Source organism: Octopus bimaculoides, chromosome 13 (assembly GCF_046866305.1).
Source record: "Octopus bimaculoides isolate indiv1 chromosome 13, ASM4686630v1, whole genome shotgun sequence".
Classification (NCBI taxonomy): Eukaryota; Metazoa; Mollusca; class Cephalopoda; order Octopoda; family Octopodidae; genus Octopus; species Octopus bimaculoides.
This window is the reverse complement of record NC_142940.1, coordinates 60,145,178-60,169,347: the sequence shown is the minus strand read 5'-3', so window position 1 is coordinate 60,169,347 and position 24,170 is coordinate 60,145,178. Positions and strand designations below refer to the sequence as shown.

The 24,170-nt window shown below is 35.3% G+C and overlaps 4 protein-coding genes across 7 annotated transcripts; all 4 read right to left on the bottom strand.

Moving 5' to 3' along the window:
- Positions 1 to 358: 358 nt before the first annotated feature.
- Positions 359 to 2,269, bottom strand: LOC149132927 (uncharacterized). Its single transcript, XM_089361882.1, has one exon. The coding sequence runs from the start codon at positions 2,267 to 2,269 to the stop codon at positions 908 to 910; it is 1,362 nt and encodes a 453-aa protein (XP_089218008.1). The 3' UTR covers positions 359 to 907.
- Positions 2,270 to 6,058: 3,789 nt separating this feature from the next.
- LOC106867214 (uncharacterized) lies at positions 6,059 to 7,249 on the bottom strand. The gene has a single exon (XM_014912022.3). The coding sequence runs from the start codon at positions 7,247 to 7,249 to the stop codon at positions 6,059 to 6,061; it is 1,191 nt and encodes a 396-aa protein (XP_014767508.3).
- Positions 7,250 to 12,573: 5,324 nt separating this feature from the next.
- Positions 12,574 to 17,905, bottom strand: LOC106867220 (uncharacterized). The gene is given in 3 exon segments (XM_014912027.3): positions 12,574 to 13,010; positions 13,013 to 14,572; positions 15,986 to 17,905. Coding segments are annotated over 2 exon segments (1,212 nt in total). The 5' UTR covers positions 14,183 to 14,572; positions 15,986 to 17,905; the 3' UTR covers positions 12,574 to 12,968.
- Positions 17,906 to 17,908: 3 nt separating this feature from the next.
- On the bottom strand, positions 17,909 to 21,659 carry LOC149132926 (uncharacterized). Of its 4 annotated transcripts, none has more exons than XM_089361893.1 (2): positions 21,202 to 21,659; positions 17,909 to 19,643 (listed from the first exon to the last, which is right to left on the bottom strand). In XM_089361893.1, the coding sequence occupies exon 2, from the start codon at positions 19,226 to 19,228 to the stop codon at positions 18,287 to 18,289; it is 942 nt and encodes a 313-aa protein (XP_089218019.1). In that variant the 5' UTR covers positions 19,229 to 19,643; positions 21,202 to 21,659; the 3' UTR covers positions 17,909 to 18,286. The 4 variants fall into 4 exon arrangements, with proteins under 4 accessions (XP_089218019.1, XP_089218022.1, XP_089218021.1 ...); XM_089361896.1 differs by lacking the exon at positions 21,202 to 21,659 and adding an exon at positions 20,701 to 21,112; XM_089361895.1 differs by lacking the exon at positions 21,202 to 21,659 and adding an exon at positions 20,188 to 20,671.
- Between the last annotated feature and the right edge of the window lie 2,511 nt (positions 21,660 to 24,170).

Sequence of the window (24,170 nt, the reverse complement as noted above, 5' to 3'; positions counted from 1 at the left end):
CTTTCATCATTTCAGGTCGATAAAATAAGTACCAGCTGAACTCTGGCTTCAATGTAGTCGACTTACCCCCAACTCCCCTGAAGTTGCCAGACTTGTGCCAAAATTTGAAAGTAATATTATCTGAGAATGGGAAATATCGTCCTTAGACAGCCTCTAACTTGGCTCTCATCAACCTATATCAAATCTCCACTACAAAGCCACCAACATCACCATTTCATCTACAATATCATCCTATTATTTACATCTCATTCACATCAGATCATATCTTGTATCAAATAGTGTCAATAAATTATATAGGGTTATAAGTAAGCAGTTGGTGAAAATCAGTTTAGAAAATACAAAAACAAAAACAGGATAATTTCATAGTAAACCAGTTTTATTTAGAGTTTAAATTGTTATAAAAATTGATAAAGACTCGCAGCCAGAACTTTGGAATTTACACTTGAAATGACAAAATGCTCGAGATGACAATCATCATTATCATCATTCAATGACGCTGATGATGATGATGATGTGCTCCAACACATTCCAGCATTGATGACGATAATTCAAAACATTACCCCACTAATTTTGTTATTATGTAAAGTTTAATACTACAATGACAAATTAACATTAATTTTCATCATAAACTATGTCATAGATAAAATTATAGGTATTACCAACAACAGAATTAATCTCTGGATAAAATACAATAATGATAAAACAAGAATCAATATAATATACCTGAAAGAATATACACAACATACAGAAAAAGTGTACCCACAATCCAGATGTATAAGTACATCACATACTTCTATCCTATTAAAGTATGGTGAAAGACTATATTTTATGATTTGTTTATTTCTTATTATTTAGTATCATACATGGTTATGAATGCATACTGTTAAGAGATTTTTCAATGGTTCTCTCATGGAAGAATACAGACATGAATAGCTAAATCATCCTGTTGAGAGAATGATTTACCACAGATATTACACGGATATGAATTTTCTCCCATATGAATACATTTGTGCTTATTCAATAGGTTACTGTATGAGAATGATTTACCACAGATATCACAATGATATGGCGTTTCTCTGGTATGAACACGTTTGTGTACAGTTACAGCAGTACTTTGAGAAAATGATTTACCACAGATATCACAATGAAATGGCTTTTCTCTGGTATGAACACGTTTATGTACTGTTATAGCAGTAAGTTGAGAGAATGATTTACCACAGATATCACAGTGATATGGCGTTTCTCTGGTATGAACACGTTTGTGAACAGTTACAGCAGCACGTTGAGAGAATGATTTACCACAGATATCACAATGATATGGTTTTTCTCCAGTGTGAATACGTACATGTCCCTTTAAATCGTTACTCTGAATAAATGATTTACCACAGACATCACAATGATATGGTTTTTCTCCAGTATGAATACGTTTGTGATCACGCAAGCAACCACTTTGAAGGAATGATTTACCACAAATATCACAATGATATGGTTTTTCTCTTGTATGAATGCGTTTGTGTACAGTTACAGCAGGACTATGTGTAAATGCTTTACCACAAATATCACAATGATATAGTTTTTCTCCAGTATGAATTCTTTTATGTCCTTCTAAAGAAGAATTTCGAATAAATGCTTGACCACAAATATCACAAATAAATCGTTTTTCTCCAGTATGAATACGTTTGTGTACAGTCAAAGCATTATTTAGAGTATATGATTTACCACAGATATCGCACCTATAAGGTTTCTCTCCTGTATGAACGTGTTTGTGTGCAGTTAACTCATCATTTCGAGAGAATGATTTGTCACAGGCGTCACAGTGATAGGGTTTTTCTCCTGTATGAATGCGTATGTGTTTAATTAACTGGTTATTTTGATTGAATGATTTACCACAGATATCACAGTGATATGGTTTTTCTCCAGTATGAATGCGTTTGTGATCAGTTAAGTTAGTACTTTTAGCGAATGATTTACTGCACATATCACACTGATATGGTTTCTCTCCTGTGTGAATACGTCTGTGTGTAGTTAATATATCTTTACGAGTGAATGAATGACCACAAATATCACACTGATATGGTTTCTCACCTGTATGAACACGCACATGAACAGTTAAGTCATCTGTTCTAGTGAATCTTTTACCACAGATATCACAGTGATATGGTTTCTCTCCTGTATGAATACGTATGTGAGCAGTTAGTTTACCTCTTGAACTTAATGACTTGTTACAGATATCACATTCATATGAAGACTTTGCTAAGCTTTTTGCCATTTTTTAAGAACAAAAAATAACAGTTTCTTCTTTCACCAAAATATATATTTTTGCTGCTTTCCTTTCTAACAAATATTCCTTCTGCTATATGTCCATCATCTGGATGCAAAGTGCTTCATAAATCTACCTGAATATATTTAAAATGCAGAATTGCATTGGACTCATTCCAGAGAATGACACACAAATGTTGCTAATAATCTTACCCAGAGGAAATCTTTCAACGTAATTCATTAAATTTATATGTAAATGGTTATATTTGTTCAGTATAACATCTTTTGTCTTTAAAAGATGATAAATATTGATGATGCTTCTGTTGTATAAAAAACGAAATTGTTTCTGCCAGTTTCAGCTCTGATTCTGAAATAATAAGGAAAACAGTATAAGATTTCAAGGATACATAAACAGCATAAATTTCATTTCATTACTATATCTATAAATTGTAGAAGTGAAACCTTGACCAGAACAACCAAATTCCTCCAGTGTATCTCTATAATTTTACATATAGAACAGAGCAGAGAAATATATTTTAACAATACATCATCTCCGAAAAGGATAATTGTCTGCTTGCCTAGCAAGAGTCACTGTCATATGTTTCTAGTCTTCTGTGAACATGACCAGTAAAGGGACAGTATTACCTTACTTGGAAACAAGTGAAGGTTGCAGATAATAGAAAATCTGCTTCAATTCTGTCTGAATGCCTTGGCATTAAAACGGAAAAAAAGAAACAATATTATAATACACAAGTTGATATATCATCATTTTCATGATGGGAACTGTCCACACTATCACATGTAATCACCAGTTGTCTCATTCTATGATCTCCACAACTCTTCAAGACAAGGAACAACTTTTGGGTGTTGAAAGCCATTCAGCAGCCATGTGGATAGCAAGGATATTATACGTTTCTTCAGTTACAAATATTATTTTCTACTTTTTAAACAACTGAAATTAACATTTTATAGATACTACTTTCAAAATTCCAATCATATTCTTCACACATCCACTTGTGTAAGTCTTCGATAAAATATCTTGCAAATAGCACTCTGAGAAAACGTGTTTCAGTGCAGCAGAAACACACGCATGCATACATACCAATACACGACCGATAAATGCTTTATGAAAAGATTAGATACACGCAAACTGAAAGAAGCCGGTCGTGTATAGGTATGTATGCATGCGTGTGTTTCACCACCGCTTCACAACTGAAGTCGATCTGTTTACGTCATCGTAACTTAACGGTTGGGGAAACAGTAACCGATATAATAAGTACCAGGCATCAAAAAATAATTGCTGGGATTGATTTGTTCGACTAAACCTTTGAAGTCGATGCCCCAACCTGGCGGCAGTCTAATGACTGAAACAAGTAAAACATACAGATAGTGGAAGGTGCGATGAGCGATGAAAAGTGAGGTGCAGTTGGTAGGTTTTGTTTTCTATTTTATTTCTATTGTGAATTGTAAATATTTCAGAATAGACAGAAGATTGAAAAAAAAAAAAAAAAACCATATGAATCGTGGCAGCTATTCCGAAGGAGTAATTGAGAAGGACGGAAAGACTGGGACATTTCAAAAAAGCAAAGATACTGAATTTTTTCCTTTTTGTTTCTTTTAAGAAGGCGATTAATATGTTTTGCGAAGTGAGATTCTATAAAATGGTGAAATGTCTGAGAAATTCTATTTTATTACTGAGAGCTAATTCGAAAGCCACCCCACTTTCTTGTAGTATTTCTTTGTTTGATACAAAGGAAATTACGATTCTGATAGAAATTTTGGCGGACAATCGTAATATATTAAATTCATGAAGGGGAAGAAAGAACCCTCCCAGTTCTTTGCTCTTTTCATTCCCCTCATGGGGAACAGTTATTCCGAAGATCCGTCCTGAAAATATTTAACATCGATTTAAACACTATAAATACTTACTTTTCCTTTTACCTTTCTATTTTCTTTGATAAATTCGATTAACATGCGACAAAGTTCGTCGCCGGAAATGATTATGGTAAGATGCTAGGCGGAAGTAACAGAATCCGGATAAACATTTATTATAATAAATAGAAAACCAAAATATGGATACACATAGTTTCGTAATTATTCTGTTAACTGTCAATTGACCGGCACTGGATAGGCAAAACTGCTCAGTCGTGGTTTTTCTTGGACTAAACAACGATGTAGGTGCAATGGAACCTCTACGTACTTGAACGATCTGCTAGAAATAGCAGTCAGATTTCCCACAAGTTTATACCATTCAATCTTGATTGGAGTTCATTAATATATTCCACGCTACACAATGCCAAAATGATGTGTATGTGTTTGCTATTAATACATACAATATATTTATGATGTATACCACAATCATGAGGTAGTAAGCTCGATTCCTGCAACGAGCTGTGAGTTGTGTTCTTGAGCAAGACACTTTATTTCACGTTGCTGCAGTTCACTCAGCTGTAGAAATGAGTTGCAATGTCTCTGGTGCCAATCTGTATCGGATTTTGACATTCCCTTGGATAAGCGTGTTGAGCGGAGGCTGATATGCATGTGTGACTGCTGGTCTTCCATAAACAACCTTGCCCGGACTTGTGCCTCGGAGGGAACTTTCTAGGACCAACCCCATGGTCATTCATAACCGAAGGGGGTCTTTACCTTACCCTTTCCTATTTACTACATATCATAAACGGGATCCGGACTAAAACCCCGTAGTTAAAGTGTGAAAGTGGACAAAAGCCCCACGGTTATTTTTGCTTTTTTTTTTTAAACTTTTTATTTGTAATCATTAGACTGGCCATGCTGGGGCATCACTTTGAGAATTTTTTAATCGAATGTGTCGACCCCAGAATCATTTTTAGGTGATTTTCAACCAGCACATGAAGTTAAGCCTAGAAGGTCTCCTCACATGCTAGAAATAACAGCCAAACATAACATTTTTTTAAAAAAATTTCTCTTAAACAAAATTGGAATTATTATCATCAATATTTTTTTTATGTCCATTGTCAATGTTGGACCACATCATCATCATCATCATCATCATCATCATCATCATCATAATGATGATTGTTATCTCAAGCATTTTGTCGTTACTAGTGTAAATTCCAGAATTCTGACTGCAACAGTCTCTTTGTATTTTTATATCAATTTAAACTCTGAATAAAACTGGTTTACTCTAAAATTAGCCTGTTTTTGTTTTTGTATTTTCTAAACTGATTTTCACCGATTGTTCACTTTAAAGCTATTTAATTTATTGATACTATTTGATACAAGATTTGATCTGATGTTATGAGGAAGTGAATGAGATGTAAATAATAAGATGATATTGTAGATGAAATGGTGATGTTGGTGGCTTTGTAGTGGAGATGTAATGTAGTGAGTTGGTTGATGGGAACCAAGTGAGAGGCAGTCTAAAGACAAGATATTTCTCATTGCTCCACTGCTTTTTGTTTTAATGTAAAATTTAATATGACAATGACAAATAAACATTAATTTTTACCATAAACTCATGAAGGAACCATGTCAAAGATAAAATTATAGACATTACCAACAAAAGAATTGGTCTCTTGATCAAATACAATAATGATAAAACAAGAAACATAATATACCTGAAAGAATATACATAACATACAGAAAAAGTGTACCCACAATCCAGCTATGCACATGATATACTTGTCTTATAGTATAGCATAATGAAATACTATATTTTATGATTTATTTATTCCTTATTATTTAGTACCATACATGGGTATGAATGCTTGCAGTTAAGAAATATCTCAGTCACTTACCTACCACAAAGAAATTCATTCTCTCATGGAAGAATACAGACATGAATAGCTAAATCATCCTGTTGAGAGAATGATTTACCACAGATATTACACGGATATGAATTTTCTCCCATATGAATACATTTGTGCTTATTCAATAGGTAACTGTAAGAGAATGATTTACCACAGATATCACAATGATATGGCGTTTCTCTGGTATGAACACGTTTGTGTACAGTTACAGCAGTACGTTGAGAGAATGCTTTACCACAGATATCACAATGATATGGCTTTTCTCCAGTATGAATACGTTTATGTCCCTTTAAATAGTTACTCCGAATAAATGATTTACCACAGATTTCACAATATGGTATTTCTCCCGTATGAATACGTTTGTGATCACGCAAATAATCACTTCGAGGGAATGATTTACCACAGATATCACAGTGATATGGCTTTTCTCTAGTATGAATTCTTTTGTGTACAGTTACAGCAGGACTTTGTGAAAATGCTTTACCACAAATATCACAATGATATAGTTTTTCTCCAGTATGTGTGCTTTTATGTCCTTCTAAATCACGACTTTGAATAAATGCTTTGCCACAAATATCACAATGATATCGTTTTTCTCCAGTATGAATACGTTTGTGTACAGTCAAGGCATTATTTACAGGGAACGACTTACCACAGATATCACACCAATATGGCTTCTCTCCTGTATGAATATGTTTGTGTGTAGTTAACTCATCATTTCGAGAGAATGATTTGTCACAGACATCACAGTGAAAGGGTTTTTCTCCTGTATGAATACGTCTGTGTTTAATTAACTGGTTATTTTGATTAAATGATTTACTACAAAAATCACAATGGTATGGTTTTTCTCCAGTATGAATGCGTTTGTGATCAGTTAAGTTAGTACTTTTAGAGAATGATTTACTGCACATATCACACTTATATGGTTTCTCTCCTGTGTGAATACGTCTGTGTGTAGTTAATATATCTTTACGAGTGAATGACTGACCACAGATATCACACTGATATGGCTTTTCACCTGTATGAACACGTACATGAACAGTTAATTCATCTGTTCTAGAGAACCTTTTACCACAGATATCACAGTGATATGGTTTCTCTCCTGTATGAATACGTATATGAGTAGTTAAATTACTTCTTGAAGTTAATGATTTTTTACAGATATCACATTCATATGAAGACTTTGCTAAGCTTTTTGCCATCTTTTTAGAACAAAACAAATAACAGTCATTTATTTCATTGAATAATTTTTCTTCTCTCACCACAATATATATGTTTGCTGCTTTCCTTTCTAACAAATATTCATTCTGCTATAAGTCCATAATCTGGATGCAAAGTGCTTCATAAATTTATCTAAATAATTGTATTGTACTCATTCCAGAGAATGACACACAAATGTTGCTAATAATCTTACCCACGGAAATCTTTCAACATAATTCATTAAATTTATATGAAGATAGTTATATTTGTTCAGTATAACATCTTTTGTCTTTAAAAGATGGTAAATATTGATGATGCTTCTAATGTATAATAAACAAAAATGTTTCTGCCAGTTTCAGCTCTGATTCTGAAAGAATAAGGAAAACAGTATAAGATTTCAAGAATGCATAAACAGCATAAATTTCATTTCATTACTATACTTATAAATTGTAGAAGTGAAACCTTGACCAGAACAACCAAATTCCTCCAGTGTATCTCTATAATTTTACATATAGAACAGAGCAGAGAAATATATTTTAACAATACATCATATTATAAGAAGATAACTGTCTGCTTGCCAAGCAAGAGTCACTGCGATGCACGAAGTGTCATTTGTTTCCAGTCTTCTCTGAACATGACCAGTAAAGGGACAGTATTACCTTACTTGGAAACAAGTGAAGGTTAGAGACAATAGAAAATCTGCTTCAATTCTGTCTGATCCCTTGGACATTAAGACGAAAAAAAGAAAAAAAAAAAAGATGTTATAATATACTAGAGAAGTTAATATATTATCATTTTCATGTCAGCTTTTGCATGCTGTCAAAATTTTTTTGGCTTTATGATTTTCCTGATACATGCAGGAATATACTCTGTACGTCCCTATTATATTATGGTGCATATAATATTGTGCATATATATAAGATTATCCTTGACTTATGACCACTAGTAGCTATGACTACCAGTAATATACTAATAAGAGGGAACCGTTCATACTATCACATGCAATCTGCAGTTATCTCATTCTATGATCTCAACAACTCTTCAGAACAAGGAACAACTTTTGGGTGCTAAAAGCAATTCAGCAGTTATGTGAATAGCAACAAAATTATAGTTTTCTTCAGATACAAATATTCTTTTCTACTTTTTATACAACTGAAATTAACATTTTATAGATACTACTTCCAAAATTCCAAACATATTCTTCACACATCCACTTGTGCAAGTCTTGGATAAAATATCTTGCAAATAGCACTCTCTGAGAAAACGTGTTCCCTGTCACTCAAACTTACATTCTTCCTTTTCTGGAGGATGCTTAATTGGAAAATAGTCATAAAAAGTTCATCAGTTGATGTTAAAAATCGAACTGATGCATTAAGTTGTCTTAACAAATTCTTGTTTCTCCTGTTTTTTTTGTTTTTTTTTTTTCCTGTTTACCATGTCATACAAGCAAAATTTTTTTAGACGGCAAAAGTGTGAAAAAAATGTCATTTGGGGATGAAAAATAATCAATAAACATGTGGTAGGCATAGTTTCTTTGTGATCTTTACCCACAACATTAGAACAAAATGTTAAAAAATGGAATTTTAAAGAATTGTTTTTCAAGAATGGAATGGCAGTTTCAGGATGAAGGATGGTGAAGAATTTTTAAAAACATGTATTTTTTGAAAACAAGAAAGAAAGAAATCGAACGTATATTACAAGTCTTTCAAAATGAGAAATACAGAAGCATGATGAAAAAAAAAAAAAAATCATATATAGGCGCAGGTGTGGCTGTGTGGTAAGAAGTTTGCTTCCCAATCACATGCTTCTGGGTTCAGTCCAGCTGCATGGCACCTTGGACAGCTGTGTTCTACTATGATCCAGAGCCGATAAATGCTTTATGAAAGGATTCGATAAACGGAAACTGAAAGAAGCCGGTCGTGTGCGTGTGTGTCCTCCACCATCGCTTGACAACTGAAGTCGGTTTGTTTACGTCACCATAACATAATGGTTTGGCAAAAAGTACCGACATAATAAGTACCAGACTTGTGTAAATATTTCAGAATAGACAGGAAATTGGGAAGAAAATTAATTCATGAGAATCATGGCAGATATTCCGAAATCGTAATTGAGAAGGACAGAGAGAGTGAGACATTTCAAAAAAGCAAAGATACGGAATATTTTTCTTTTTTCTTTTTTAAAGAGATTTACATCTACTTTGAGATTCTACAAAAGGTAAAAATACCAAAAAATAACAAAAAAATCTTCGAGAAATTCCATTTTATTAGTGACTGCTATTTCGAAAACCACCCCACTTTTTCGTAGTATTCCTGTGTTTGATACAAAGGAAATTACGATTCTGATAGAAATTTCATCGGACTATCATAAAATATTGAATGATGAAGGAAAAAGAAAAACCTTCCCAATTCTTCGCTCCTTTTTCATTTCCCGTGAAGAAACCACAGTTATTCCGAAGATCCGTCCTGGAAATATTTAATATCGATTTAAACATTATAAATACTTACTTTTCTTTTTACCTTTATAATTTCTTTGATAAATTCGATTAATATGCGACAAAGTTCTTCGCCGGAAATGATTATGGTAGATGCTTGGCGGAAGTAACAGAATCCGAATAAATATTTATTATCATAAATAGAAAAACAAAATATGGATACACTTAGAAGCGAACGTAAAACGCGTGCACACCATCCATTTCCGATGTTTTTTTATTTATTTATTTATACCCAAGATTTTTTCCGGTTTTCTATGCTTTCAATGTAGGAGAATGAGATTTTACCCCAAAATCACTTTTCCGAAATTTTACCCCCCATTAATTCCTAATTTAAACTTTTTTCCGAATTCTAAAAAATACAGAAATTATGAATCTAGGAATTTCTGTTTTTAAATATATTTTTTTCTTGAAGAAACAGTCAAGGCCCCTCCCCCACCAGCTGTTTCACTTTCGTCTGATGGATGTTTGCACACGTTTTACCATCTCCCACTTAGAGATTTATTACACGTAGTTTCATAGTTATTGTTAACAACTGTCGATTGACCAGCACTGAATAGGTAGTGCTGGTCAGTTATGGTTTTTCTTGGACTAAATGACGACGTAGGTGCAATGGAACCTCTACGTACTTGCACAATCTGCTAGAAATAACTGTCATATTTCCCTCAAGTTATACTGTTAATCTTGGCTTGGAGGACTATGTCCATTAATGTATTCCTCACTATACAATGGCATAATGCTGTGTACGTACTTGTTATTAATACATACAATATATTTATAAAAATATACCACAATCATGAGTTCGATTCCTGGACCAGGCTGTGTGTTGTGTTCTTGAGCAAGATACTTTATTTCATGTTGTTTCAGTTTACTCAGCTGTAGAAATGAGTTGCAATGTCACTGGTGCCAAGTTGTATCCATTCTCTTGGATAAGCGTGGAGAGCGGAGGCTGGACGACTGCTGGTTGTCCATAAACAACCTTGCCCGGAATTGTGCCTCGAAGGGAAACTTTCTAGAAGCAACCCCATGGTCATTCATGACCGAAATGGGTCTTTACCTTACTCTTTACCCTTTTATATTTATTACATATAATAAACACATATTTAGGGTCACTGGGCATTCAAGCGTATAATGAATTCGTACTCTCATTATGAACGAAAAAAAAATATGCCCCCATCCCCATTCGATGTAGTTTAAGGAAAATGTGACCGTTACTTTTAGCAGGTCTAGAGACCTCGTAAAGTCTTCATCTTTCTTGTCTTTGCTAATTTCCATGGCATCAGATAAGTTCCACCTAAAATACCTTGGCTTATATTACAAAACTGTGTATGTTTGTGACTTCTTTATTAAATTCTAGAAAAAAAAATGGATACTATTTTTATCACCAGCATACGAAGACTACATTGATTTTTTTAAAAAATAATTTCATAAAAATTTGAAAAACTTCAAGTGATTGGAAAAAATTGAACAAGTTCCCCAGAAAAAATAACTGAATTGGTCACACCAAAATATCTTGAATCTTTGTCTGCTCAGTTGGACTGACCTGGGACTACTGAATAATTGTTTCTAGCTTAGACATAAAGGCAGCAATTTGGGAGAAGAGTTTTAGACACAAGTGCTGACTGTAGCACTTAACTGGTACTTTATTTTATCAGCTACAGAGAGATGAGGGTCTACTACGCTGACACTGGCAGTTCCAATGGAGCAAACAAATAATGATAAATGAGAGTTCCAAAGAGATGACTATGCTATTGTCCACTGTTCTGTAATTTCATATATGTAAGCTAACACAATCTCAAAATGTAGATGCACTGGAGCAGTACATGTGAGTACATCTGAAACTGAGTCTTTATGGCTCATTAGAAGTAGTCGATAGCTTTTGTTACTTTGGAGATGTAACTAGTAAGAGAGGTGGTTGTTCTGGAAGTATAGCTGCTAGAGTAAGTATTAGTTGGAGAAAGTTCAGAGCTATTACCACTGTTAACAAGAGAGATCTTTTCCTAATGGTGAATGGCTGGTTTTATGATGCTTGTGTTAGAACTGCAATGATGTGGGGTAGTGAGACATGGGCCTGAAATGCAGAGAATTTGAGAAGGCTGGAAAGAAACAAAGCAAGTATGCACAAGTGGATGTGCAATGTGAGTGTGCATGAAAGAATTTGTGGAAAGGTACACATTGAAAAGTTGGGTATAACAGGAATCAGATGTTGTGTTCAAGAAAGAAGCCTGCACTGATATGGACAGGTGATGCGTATGGATGAAGACAGCTGTATAAAGTACCCATGACTTAATGTAGCTGGAACTAGTGGAAAAGGAAGATCTAGGAGCAGATGAGATGAAGTGGTAGAGGTTAACCTTAAGCCCTGTGCCTGACAGATGAGATGACAAAGGACTGGGGTCTCTGGTGATATGAGGTTCTCAATAAGAATCTCCCACCTCAGAAAAACCGAGTCCTGGAAGCGATCCCTCTGCACCTCTCATGCATCATGCTTGCCTATTCCCCCTCCACCCATTTTCTATGTAGGCATGCATTGGGAAATGAACATAAAAACATCATTGATGATAATTCAAATATTACTCCACCAATTTTGACATAATTATTAATTTCAAAGTCCACAACACTTTGAAATTAATAATTAAGTTTCAGTATGAAATCATGAAGGAATCATGCCATACATGAAATTAAAGATGTCACCAACATCATATAATGGAATGCCAATTAAGATGATGGAACTGGCATTCCATCATCATCTGAAAAGAGATAAATTTTGTTCAAACTTGGGAAATAATAAATGAAAATTGTACAGGAAGAAAAGAGCTACATATAAACAAGAAAACATTATGATAAAAATATTTTTCATGTTAATTGAAAGAATACAGGAAAGAAATGAACAAATTTATCCAGCAACTTAATAGTATGATGAAATACTGTACTTTGTTTCTTTTTATTATTTTTAGTCTCTCACCTATCACAGTCACAAATATCAGAATGAAGTTCTTTCTCTCATGTAAGCTTACAGATGTGAATAACTAAATCAGGCTGACACAAAAATTTACCAGATATTACAGTAATATAATTTTCCGCCCCATATGAATACCTTTGTGTTTAGTTAACAGATTAAATAGTAAGAGAATAATTTACTACAGATATATCAATGCTGTGGCTTTTCTCTGGCATGAACACGTTTATGTACGGCTACAGCAGCATGCTGAGAGAATGATTTACCACAGACATTACATTGATATGGTTTTTCTCCAGTATGAACGCGTTTGTGGTCAGCCAAGGAATTATTTCTAGAGAATGATTTACCACAGATATCACAATCATATGGTTTTTCCCCAGTATGAATGCGTTTGTGATTAGTCAAGGAATTATTTTGAGAGAATGATTTACCACAGACATCACAATGATATGGTGTTTCTCCTGTGTGAATACGTTTATGGACCTTTAACTCATTACTCCGAATAAATGTTTTACCACAAATTTCACAATGATATGGTTTTTCTCCAGTATGAATGCGCTTGTGATCACTCAAAGAATTACTTCGAGGGAATGTTTTACCACAGACATCACAGTGATAAGGTCTCTCTCCAGTATGAATACGTGTGTGATCAGTTAAGGAATTACTGTGTGAAAATGATTTACCACACACACCACAATGAAATGGTTTTTCTTTGGTATGAATACGTTTGTGTGCAGTTAAGTTATTACTTCGAGGAAATGCTTTACCACAAACATCACAAATATATCGTTTTTCTCCAGTATGAATACGCTTGTGTCCAGTCAAGGCACTATTTTGAAGGAATGATTTACCACAGATATCACATTGATAAGGTTTTTCTCCTGTATGAACATATTTGTGAGCAGTTAACTCATCGTTTCGAGAGAATGATTTATCACATACATCACAGTGAAAAGGCTTTTCTCCTGTATGAATACGTTTGTGTTTAATTAGCTGATTGCTTTGATTGAATGATTTACCACAGAAATCACAGTGATATGGCTTTTCTCCAGTATGAATGCGTTTGTGATCAGTCAGGTTAGTACTATTGGGGAATGATTTACTGCACATATCACACTGATATGGTTTCTCTCCTGTGTGAATACGTTTGTGTGTAGTTAAAATATCTGTACGAGTGAAGGATTTGCCACAGATATCACACTGATATGGTTTCTCTCCTGTATGAACACGTACATGAATAGTTAACTCACCACTTCGATAAAAAGTCTTACCACAGACATCACAGTAATATGGCCTCTCTCCTGTATGAATACGTTTGTGAATAGTTAACTCATCATTTCGAATGTATGCTTTACCACAGAAATCACAGTAATGTAGTTTTTCTCCTGTATGAATACGTATATGAGTAGTTAGTTGACATTGTTTAGTGAATGACTTGTTACAGATATCACACTCATATGAAGATTTTGCTAAATCTTTTGCCATCTCTTCAGGATAAAGAATTAATATTTTAAACAAACAACAATTTTCCTTCTTTCACCACATCATATGAATATGCCTTTTGCTTTCCTTTCTGCAATTTATTGCTAACAAATATTCCTTCTGCTGTAGGTCCATCGACTCTGCAAAATCCTTTATAGATTTATCTTTACACAATGCAAAAGTATTTTGTACTCATTCCAGACAGTGAATTACACAGATGTTGCAAATAATCTCACCCAGAAGAAACCTTTCTCCATAATTCACAAGACTTTATATAAACATGGTTATATTTGTTCTGCATAACATCATCCTTGAGTCTTGAAAAGATGGGGAATATTAACAATGCTTCAGATATAAAAACACTTTTTTTTTATGCCAGTTTCGGTAAGGATCCTGAAATAAGAAAAACAGTACAAGATATAGAGGATAATTTAATTGTGGAAATTTATTTCGTTTCTTATTTCTTTATTGCCCACAGGGGGCTTAAACATAGAGGGGACAAACAAGGACAGACAAAGGGATTAAGTCGATTACATCGACCCCAGTGCGTAACTGGTACTTAATTTATCGACCCCCGAAAGGATGAAAGGCAAAGTCGACCTCGGCGGAGTTTGAACTCAGAACGTAACAGTAGATGAAATACCGCTAAACATTTTTTTTTTTTTTTGCAGATTCGGAATCTCTGCAGTGGAAAAGGTGGGTTTCTGTAGAAAAAAAAAAAAAAATTACCGAAAGGTGGGTGCAGTCTATGTCCTTAACTTCCGCCAATAAACCGACCTCAAAAAGAACAGCAATAATAATATTAATTCATTTAAGTTTCGGTGCAGAATCAGCAAATTTCGAGGAGGGCCCCAAGTTAATTGCATCGAATCAAGTACTGTGCTATTAGCACTTAATCGACCCGAGAGGATGACAGGGAAAATTGACCTCAGCGGAATTCGAACTCGGGATAATCTTCCAGTTTCGAGGGTTAAAAAAGTAAATAAATTACAAGGGAAATAACCGACGTCTTACCAGTATTATCCGTATTACTTTGTTTATAAATAAATCACGTGATTTGATGACGTTAACTGCTTATATATAAATCACACAGGTGATTGAATATCATAGTTTCTTATGAGAAGTCGAAAATGCCTCGTGGAAGACCGGCTGCACAACATCTTATTTTCCGTTTTGGAAAAAGAAAAAAACATTTTAAACTTTCATAAAAAAAAAATTCCGTCGCATGCTGTTTTAGAGAAAAAGCAATACGGATAATACTGTTAAGTCGTTCAGTTATTTCCCTTGAATATTTCTTTTACCCCTCGAAACTGGAAGATTACCAAAAATATATTTGTAAACATTTGATCGAAAGAACATTAAATTAATGTATTTCTGTTTGTCAAGTATTTCATATATGTTTCGCTTTGTCGGGAAATCCCAAGACTATTTTTGTATTTTCGCTCATATTGTCCAGCTTCGATTTTAGTCCCACGAATTTACAGACCTAAAAACCAAAAGACTGTAGCGATTTACAACTGTTTAATAATGCGGGATTCCATAAAATGTCGAAAATAATTTTTTAAAATGCCGATAAAAACCCCTGAAAGAAAAACTATTTTGTTAGTGACAGCTACTGCTCATTTTTTTCTTCTAAAATTATTATTTGATGCAAAGGAAATTACGATTCTGATACAAATTTTGGCGGAAAATCGTAGAATATTAAAATTCTTCACCCTGTCCTTACCTCATTGGGAAACAACAGTTATTCCGAAACCCCGCCTTGAAAATGTTTTTATGTAGATTTAAAACACTATAAAAACTCACTTTTCCTTTTTATCTTTGTATTTTCTTTGGTAAATTCTTTTAACAAACATAAGACAATGTTCTCCGCCGGAAATGATTTTGGTAGATGCTGGGCGGAAGTAAGAAAATCTGGATAAACTGTTATTATCATAAATGTATAAAAGAAAATATGTAGACACTTAGAGATTCATAATTACACGTAGTTTCGTAGTTATTCCGTTAACAACTATGGATTGACCAGCACCGTGTAGCCAAGTCTGAACAGCCATGGCTTTTCTGCGACTAAACAACTTCATATTATCAATGGAACCTCTGCGTACCTGCGCAATCTGCTAGAAACAGCAGCCACATTTCTCTCAGATTATACTGTACATTCTTGACACCTATTTATTTATGTATTACTGCAGGTAAAATAAACATCTGAGAGGGTTTACCTCCCTCGCAAGAACTGCAGGAGCTACTCAGAGGTTTTGCAAACTTTTCTAAATCGATTTCAATGCTGTAAACCTTTCCGTATCGGTCAGCAGGTCACAAGCATTTCGCCCGTACGCTTCACCTGAATGGGCAGAGACGATTAAGCTAGTCTTCATCTATAGGAGTGTTCCATTTGTGGTCTATTATCAACCATAGCCATCTTAACCTAGTTTCAGCTGCCATACCTATCTCTTCAATGGCTTTCTTCAGTTATCAGAGTGATATTACCACTATTTCCTCTGAAAAGACAACTCAGCCCCTCAGTTTAACTTACATCACCCATTCTGAGGCTGAACACAAAATATAAAACGTATTTCCTCCCATTATTTTCACATTGGTTGTTTTATCACTTTCCTTTGAGAATATGATGCCCTTTGGTTGTGTTGGCTGGTGTTTATTTGTCTTCATCCTTTGCAAAGCAGTCCACTTTGTAATATCTGCAAGAACCTTGTTGTGTCTCCCCTTGTATCGGCCTTCACATCGTGTCCTGGGGCATCCTGTCAAAATGTGACTCCGGGTACAAAGAGTTATTCCTCATTGCTTGCTAGAGGAGTCTTTTTCTTTACCCCATATTTTAAGGTTGTATATACAATACCAGAGGAAAGGACAAAATGGTTTTTGATCGAATGTCTGCTTATTAGGGTAGCTATGGCTATGCAGGAGGCTAAATATTTATGTAGCAGCAATAGGACCTCTACTTGTATGGTCTCCTAAAAATAGCAGTTAAGTTTTCCTCAAGTTATCCCATTCAATCTTGAAAGGGAGGACTATATTCATTAATGCATTCCTCGCTATAAAATGCCATCATGCTGGGCCCCACTAACAGCGTCATCCGAGCGTGATCATTGCCAGAGCAGCTGGCACGCACTGGTGGCACGTGAAAAGCACCATTTGAGCGTGATCGTTACCAGCACTGCGTTACTGGCATTTGTGCTGGTGGTACGAAAAAACATTCAAGCGAGGTCGTTGCTAGTGCCGCTGGACTGGCTCCTGTGCAGGGGGAATGTAAAAAACACCATTTGAGCGTGGCCGTTGCCAGTACCACCTGACTGGCCCTCGTGCCGGTGGCATGTAAAAGCACCCACTACACTCTCGGAGTGGTTGGCGTTCGGAAGGGCATCCAGCTGTAGAAACACTGCCCGATCAGACTGGAGCCTGGTGCAGCCTCCTGGCTTCCCAGACCCCAATCGAACCGTCCAAACCATGCTAGCATAGAAAACGAACGTTAAAGGATGATAATGTTAACAGCATTCCTAAAAAAAAACAAATAAAATTTCCAGCAATTCTGTTATTCTTCTTCTAAATATTGCCATATCTTACAAGTAATTTTTGTGTTGTAATGTCAATTGTTCTTGATATAAAAGTAATCACACGTATAGGTTTCTATACCATAATATGTATTTAAAATGCATGTAAAATGATGTTGAAATCAGTAAAAACTTTCATTAATATAATAAAAAATAAGAACACTTTAAGAGTAAACCAGTTTTATTTCGATTTCAAATTGAGAATATTCACAATGATTGGTGCAGCCAGAACTCTAGAATTTCAAATTTCAAACTAATGACATGACAAAATGTTAGAGAAACATTGATGATGGACACAAGAATATTGATGATGATAATTCAAAGATAATTCCACACATTTTGTTTTTATGTAAAGATTAATATCACAATGAAGGTACACCCAATTATCTCCCAAACTGCAGTGCTTCCATGTTACCACTTTCTTTTCTTACAGTCCAGCACCATTTCCCTTGTTACCCACTCTTCGTCCATTAATACTCTTCTCTGCTCCACATTTTGGTGAGAATGATTACTGGAAAAATCAATGATGTGTTTTTGTTTCTCATGTAGGAATACATGTGTGATTAGTTAAATCATCATGCTGAGGGAATGATTTATCACAGATATTACAGTGATGCAGTCTTGAAGCTGTATGAATACTTTTGTGCTTAGCTAGATAATTTCTGCGAGAGAATGCTTTACCACAAATATCACAATGATATGGCTTTTCTTTAGTGTGAATATGTTTGTGTAGAGTTACGGCAGTACTTTTTGCAAACGATTTACCACAGACATCACAATGATACGGTTTTTCCCCAGTATGAATGCGTATATGTCCCTTTAAAAGATTACTTTGAACAAATGCTTTACCACACACGTCACAATGGAATCGTTTTTCTCCGGTATGAATGCATTTATGATCAATTAAGGCACTATTTCGAGGGAATGATTTACCACAGATATCACACCAATATGGCTTCTCTCCTGTATGAATGTGTCTGTGAGCAGTTAGATTATCATTTCGAGAGAATGATTTGTCACACATATCACATTGATAGGGCTTTTCTCCTGTATGAATACGTTTGTGTTTAGTTAGCTGGTTATTTTGGGTGAATGATCTACCACAGAAATCACAATGATATGGTTTTTCTCCAGTATGAATGCGTTTGTGAGCAGTCAGGTTAGTACTATTGGGGAATGATTTACTACACATATCACACTGATATGGTTTCTCTCCTGTGTGAATACGTCTGTGTCTGGTTAAAACATCTCTACGTGTAAATGACTGACCACAGATATCACATTTATATGGTTTCTCTCCTGTATGAACACGTTTGTGAGTGGTTAATTCAGTAGTTCGTGAGAATGATCTACCACAGATGTCGCATTGATATGGTTTCACTCCTGTATGTATTCGTGTATGAGTAGTAAGATGATCCTTTGTAGTGAATAACTTTCCACAGATATCACATTCATGTGAAGACTTTCCTACTTTTTTGGCCATTTCTGAAGGACAAAAATGTGAATCAATCTGTTAACTCATCTCATTATACGTTTTTCTTATTTCTCCACAATATATGAATACTTCACTTGCTTTTCTTTTTATAAATTATTTTTAAAAAGTATTCCTTCAGTTATATTCCCATCAACTGCAGTCTTTACCAATATCTGAAGATGATGTAAAGTAATTTATAATTATATATTTATTTAGAATGCAGAATTTTGTTCTCATTCCAGACAGTGACTTTCAAAAACGTTGCTAACAATCTCACCAAGACTGAAAAATGTTGCCATATTTCCTCAGATTTATACAAGTATCATATTTCTTATATAGAATCTTCCTTTATCTTTAAAAGCTGATAAATATTGATGATGCTTCTGATGTAAAATATTATTTTGATACCAGTTTCATCAAGGACCTGAAATGATAGATAAACAGAATAAGATATAAAGAATAGTTAAACAGTACAGTGTGAACAACAAAAATTTATATTTCTATGGTGATAAATTGCAGAATATAACTGAATCTATCCAAAGTATCACAACATTATTTCAGACATAACAGAGCAGAGATATACATATAATAGAGATACATATCATATCATGCCACAAAAGAAATGTCACCTTCAAGCGAAAAGACGCCCATATATTTTTTTTTGTTTTTTTTTTGGTCATCTTATGTTGAATTGCAAAATTCTAATATCCTATTTGTGTAATAACAAAATTAAGCCTGGAGTATTTGTGTATATATTACAGAGACAGTGTGTGTTTATATTAGAGAGAGAGAGAGAAAGAACATTGCAAACACTGAATGAAATAAACATGAAATGAAGAAAATCCTGTAAATAAAAGTTCGTTAAAAACTATTTCATACCAAATATTTAAATTTGTGAACTGGAAACATTCAATAGTAAAAGGAACTTCAGAAAGTAAATTTTCTTCAAAATTTATAAAATGTCTCACTTGCTTAGTAAATATGTCTTTCGGTAATTTATCGTAGTTGTTTGCAAATAGCGAATGAAAGCTTGAAATGAAAACAATAATTAGAATGAAAAAGGAAAATTTCGCCTGCAACGAAATATTGTTTAGGTAATTGCTACGTTAATACCGGAAGCTGACATTGAATGAAAAACCTTTTTCCAAGAAGTAAATCATATTTATATAAAGCAATATTATTTTGTCATATTATTCACGAATCTCAAGTATGGAAAATATAAAGAAACCGCGTAAGAGCATTTCACATGTGGTATCTGGTACAGAAGAATTATTGTCAAGTATTTCAAAGACAAAGACGATACAACGTGAGAGAGGAAACTACAGACGAACTGTTGGATTACGCAATAAAGATAATAGAAAGAATTCTAGCAAGAAACTAAACATAAACACAATGCACTTTGGAGTTGTATCAACGAAGTACTATTATTGTTTTGTAGTGACAAAACCGAGAAGTATCTAGCCAGGAATAAGCCCCAATACCTAGCATTTGTTGACCAAGTAACTATGGTAGGGTTCGTAGTTGTGGTCTGGTGAAATCTGGAATAGATGAATAATGCCTTGTGAAAGCTACACAAACGATGTATAGGGATAAAAGTCAACAAAATAAGATTTAACAAAAGAGTATAGCTATGAATTCAGCAAGGAGATGGGATGCACCATAGCTAAATCTGTATTAGTAGAAAATAAATTTCAAGCATGAAAACAAATCGACAGACATCAAAATGAATTTAGCAAAGATTAATTTATTAGTAAATATGAAAGAAGAGAAGACCCTGGTAGAAAATGAGTGGGTGGGATTTCTATGCGGTGTACGAGATGTAGCTATGGGTGGAAAAGTAATTAATATACAGAAAGTTAAAATTTCAAAGGAGAAATGAAATATTGAGAATGCTGGAATTTCAGAATAGATAACAGTAGTTCATGGGGAAGAAAATTGAGGGAAGGGGTAAATATGTAATTTTGAATCCTATAAATACTTACTTATGTTTTCTTTACATAATGTTAATTCACTTGACTTAACAATATGACATCTTTAGAAATTGTTGTAGCAGACATTTGGTGGGAAACAGCGAAACCAGGAAAAGAATGCAATTAACATAAAATAGAAAAGGAGAATCTGGAGACACTCAGATATTTATTGTTAACCACAGTTTCGTAAACATTCCGATTGATAGCCCGGTGTAAAGACTTCAACGTGCTCTGCCTTTCAAGTTACCACCCGGTCATCTAAAATCGATTTCAAATTACCGCTAGGGCTAACCGGGCCCCCGATTTCAAATTATACTTGCGTTGTTCGCATTTCTCCCTTTCTGATTTCGTTAAAATGATAAACTCTAACGCTTACAGCAGATGAAGATTTGTTAAACATATTCAAGAATATAAACTAACGTGAAAAAAAAACAACATCGCGTTTTTAAACATAACCTAATATGTTTGTGTTGACTTAAAATTAAAATTTGAAAATCATGATTCTGAGTCCTCTCTCGAAGATTTTTGAAAAGTTAATGTACAAGAGACTACAGTCATTTTTAAGACTTAACAAAATACTATCAAATCACCAATTTGGCTTTAAAGAAAACTTAAGTACTGCTGATGCAATCCTTGGATTTCTAGATCATACCTACAGCTCACTAAACATAACTAAATATTTCCTTGCACTTTACTTAGATATCAGTAAAGTGTTCAATTCAGCACATTCAGATATATTGTTGGCCAAACTTAGGCACATAGGAATACATGGAGTGCCTAATAGGTTACTGTTGAAACATCAAAATTACTATTATCCACTATAAATCTGTGGAGGCGTAATGGCCTAGTGGTTAGGGCAGTGGACTCGCAGTCATAGGATCGTGGTTTCGATTCCCAGATTCTCTCACTCTTACTTCCTATTTCTGTTGTACCTGTATTTCAAAATGGTCAGCCTTGTCACACTGGAAATCCCTGAGAACTATCTGAAGGGTACACATGTCTGTGGAGTGCTCAACCATTTGCACGTTAATTTTATGAGCAGGGTGTTCCGTTGATCGGATCAACTGGAACCCTCGATGACGTACGCAACAGAGTGCCAACTAACTATAAAGCTAGACCTCTATGGGCCCATTACTGTTCCTTATCTATATAAATGATATGTACAAGTCTACAAATTTATTAAATTTTCTACATTTTGCTGATGAGTCTACAATTTTTATTAGTCACCAGGACCTTCGATCCCTATTCAATACAGTTAATTCAGAACTGGATAAGATTTATTAATGTCTTATCACTAATTGGCTTGACCCGGCAAGCCAAGTAAGATCGTTGCCAGTGTCCCTGGACTGGTTCTTGTGTGGGTGGCACATGAGATGCACCATTTTGAGCGTGGCCGTTGCCAGTACCGCCTGACTGGCTCCCGTAGGATTTTCGAGCGAGATCATTGCCAGTGCCCCTGGACTGGCTTGTGCGGGTGGCACATAAAAGACACCATTTCGAGCGTGGCCGTTTTCGTGCGGGTGACACGTAAAAGCACCCACTACACTCTCTGAGTGGTTGGCGTTAGGAAGGACATCCAGCTGTAGAAACTCTGCCAAATTAGACTGGAGCCTGGTGTTGCCATCCGGTTTCACCAGTCCTCAGTCAAATCGTCCAACCCATGCTAGCATGGAAAGCGGACGTTAAACGATGATGATGATGATGATGAATATAGAAAAAAACGGCTAACTGCTTTTTGCCACAAAACCTAAACAGCTTCTTCCTAATGTCCTTATCGCAGGTAAAGCAATTTCACATGTAACAGCAACAAAATTTCATGGCATTCGTATGACTCCCTCAGTTTCAAAACACATGTAAAAAATTTATTAACACAAAATTCCCATACTCTTGGTATGTTAAATAGAATTCCTTACCTTCTTCCCAAAAATGTTAGAATCACTCTATTATTCTTTAATATACTCAAAATTTTCTTACTGTGTTGCTGCCAGAGGAAATTGCAAAGTTCTCTTACTCAACCATCATCATCATCATCATCATCATCGTTTAACGTCCGCTTTCCATGCTAGCATGGGTTGGACGATTTGACTGAGGACTGGTGAAACCGGATGGCAACACCAGGCTCCAGTCTAAATTGGCAGAGTTTCTACAGCTGGATGCCCTTCCTAACGCCAAGCACTCAGAGTGTAGTGGGTGCTTTTACGTGTCACCCGCACGAAAACGGCCACGCTCGAAATGGTGTCTTTTATGTGCCACCCGCACAAGCCAGTCCAGGGGCACTGGCAACGATCTCGCTTGAAAATCCTACGGGAGCCAGTCAGGCGGTACTGGCAACGGCCACGCTCAAAATGGTGCATCTCATGTGCCACCCGCACAAGAACCAGTCCAGGGGCACTGGCAATGATCTTACTTGGCTTGCCGGGTCTTCTCAAGCACAGCACATTTCCAAAGGTCTCGGTCAGTAGTCATCGTCTCGGTGAGGCCCAATGTACGAAGGTCTTGCCTCACCACCTCAGCCCAGGTCTTCCTGGGCCTACCTCTTCCACGGGTTCCCTCAACTGTTAGGGTGTGGCACTTTTTCACGCAGCTATCCTCATCCATTCTCACCACATGTCCATACCAGCGCAATCGTCTCTCTTGCACGCCACAACTGATGCTTCTAATGTTCAGCTTTTCTCTCAAGATACTTACACTCTGACGGGTATTCACATTGACATTACACATCCAACGGAGCATACTGGCTTCATTCCTTGCGAGCTTACGTATGTCCTCAGCAGTTACAGCCCATGTTTCACTGCCATGTAGCATGGCTGTTCGTACGCATGCGTCATACAGTCTGCCTTTTACTCTGAGTGAGAGTCCCTTTGTCGCCAGCAGGGGTAAGAGCTCTCTAAACTTTGGCCATTCATAAATCATGAAAGACTCCCAAAATAAACAATCCTCAATCAAAACTACTTTCACTTAATAATATATATATATATGTA

Excerpts from the sequence above, each read along its gene's own strand:
- LOC106867214 (XM_014912022.3), bottom strand. The coding sequence starts at position 7,249 with ATGGCAAAAAGCTTAGCAAAGTCTTCATATGAATGTGATATCTGTAAA.
- LOC149132926 (XM_089361893.1), bottom strand. The coding sequence starts at position 19,228 with ATGGCCAAAAAAGTAGGAAAGTCTTCACATGAATGTGATATCTGTGGA.
- LOC149132927 (XM_089361882.1), bottom strand. The coding sequence starts at position 2,269 with ATGGCAAAAAGCTTAGCAAAGTCTTCATATGAATGTGATATCTGTAAC.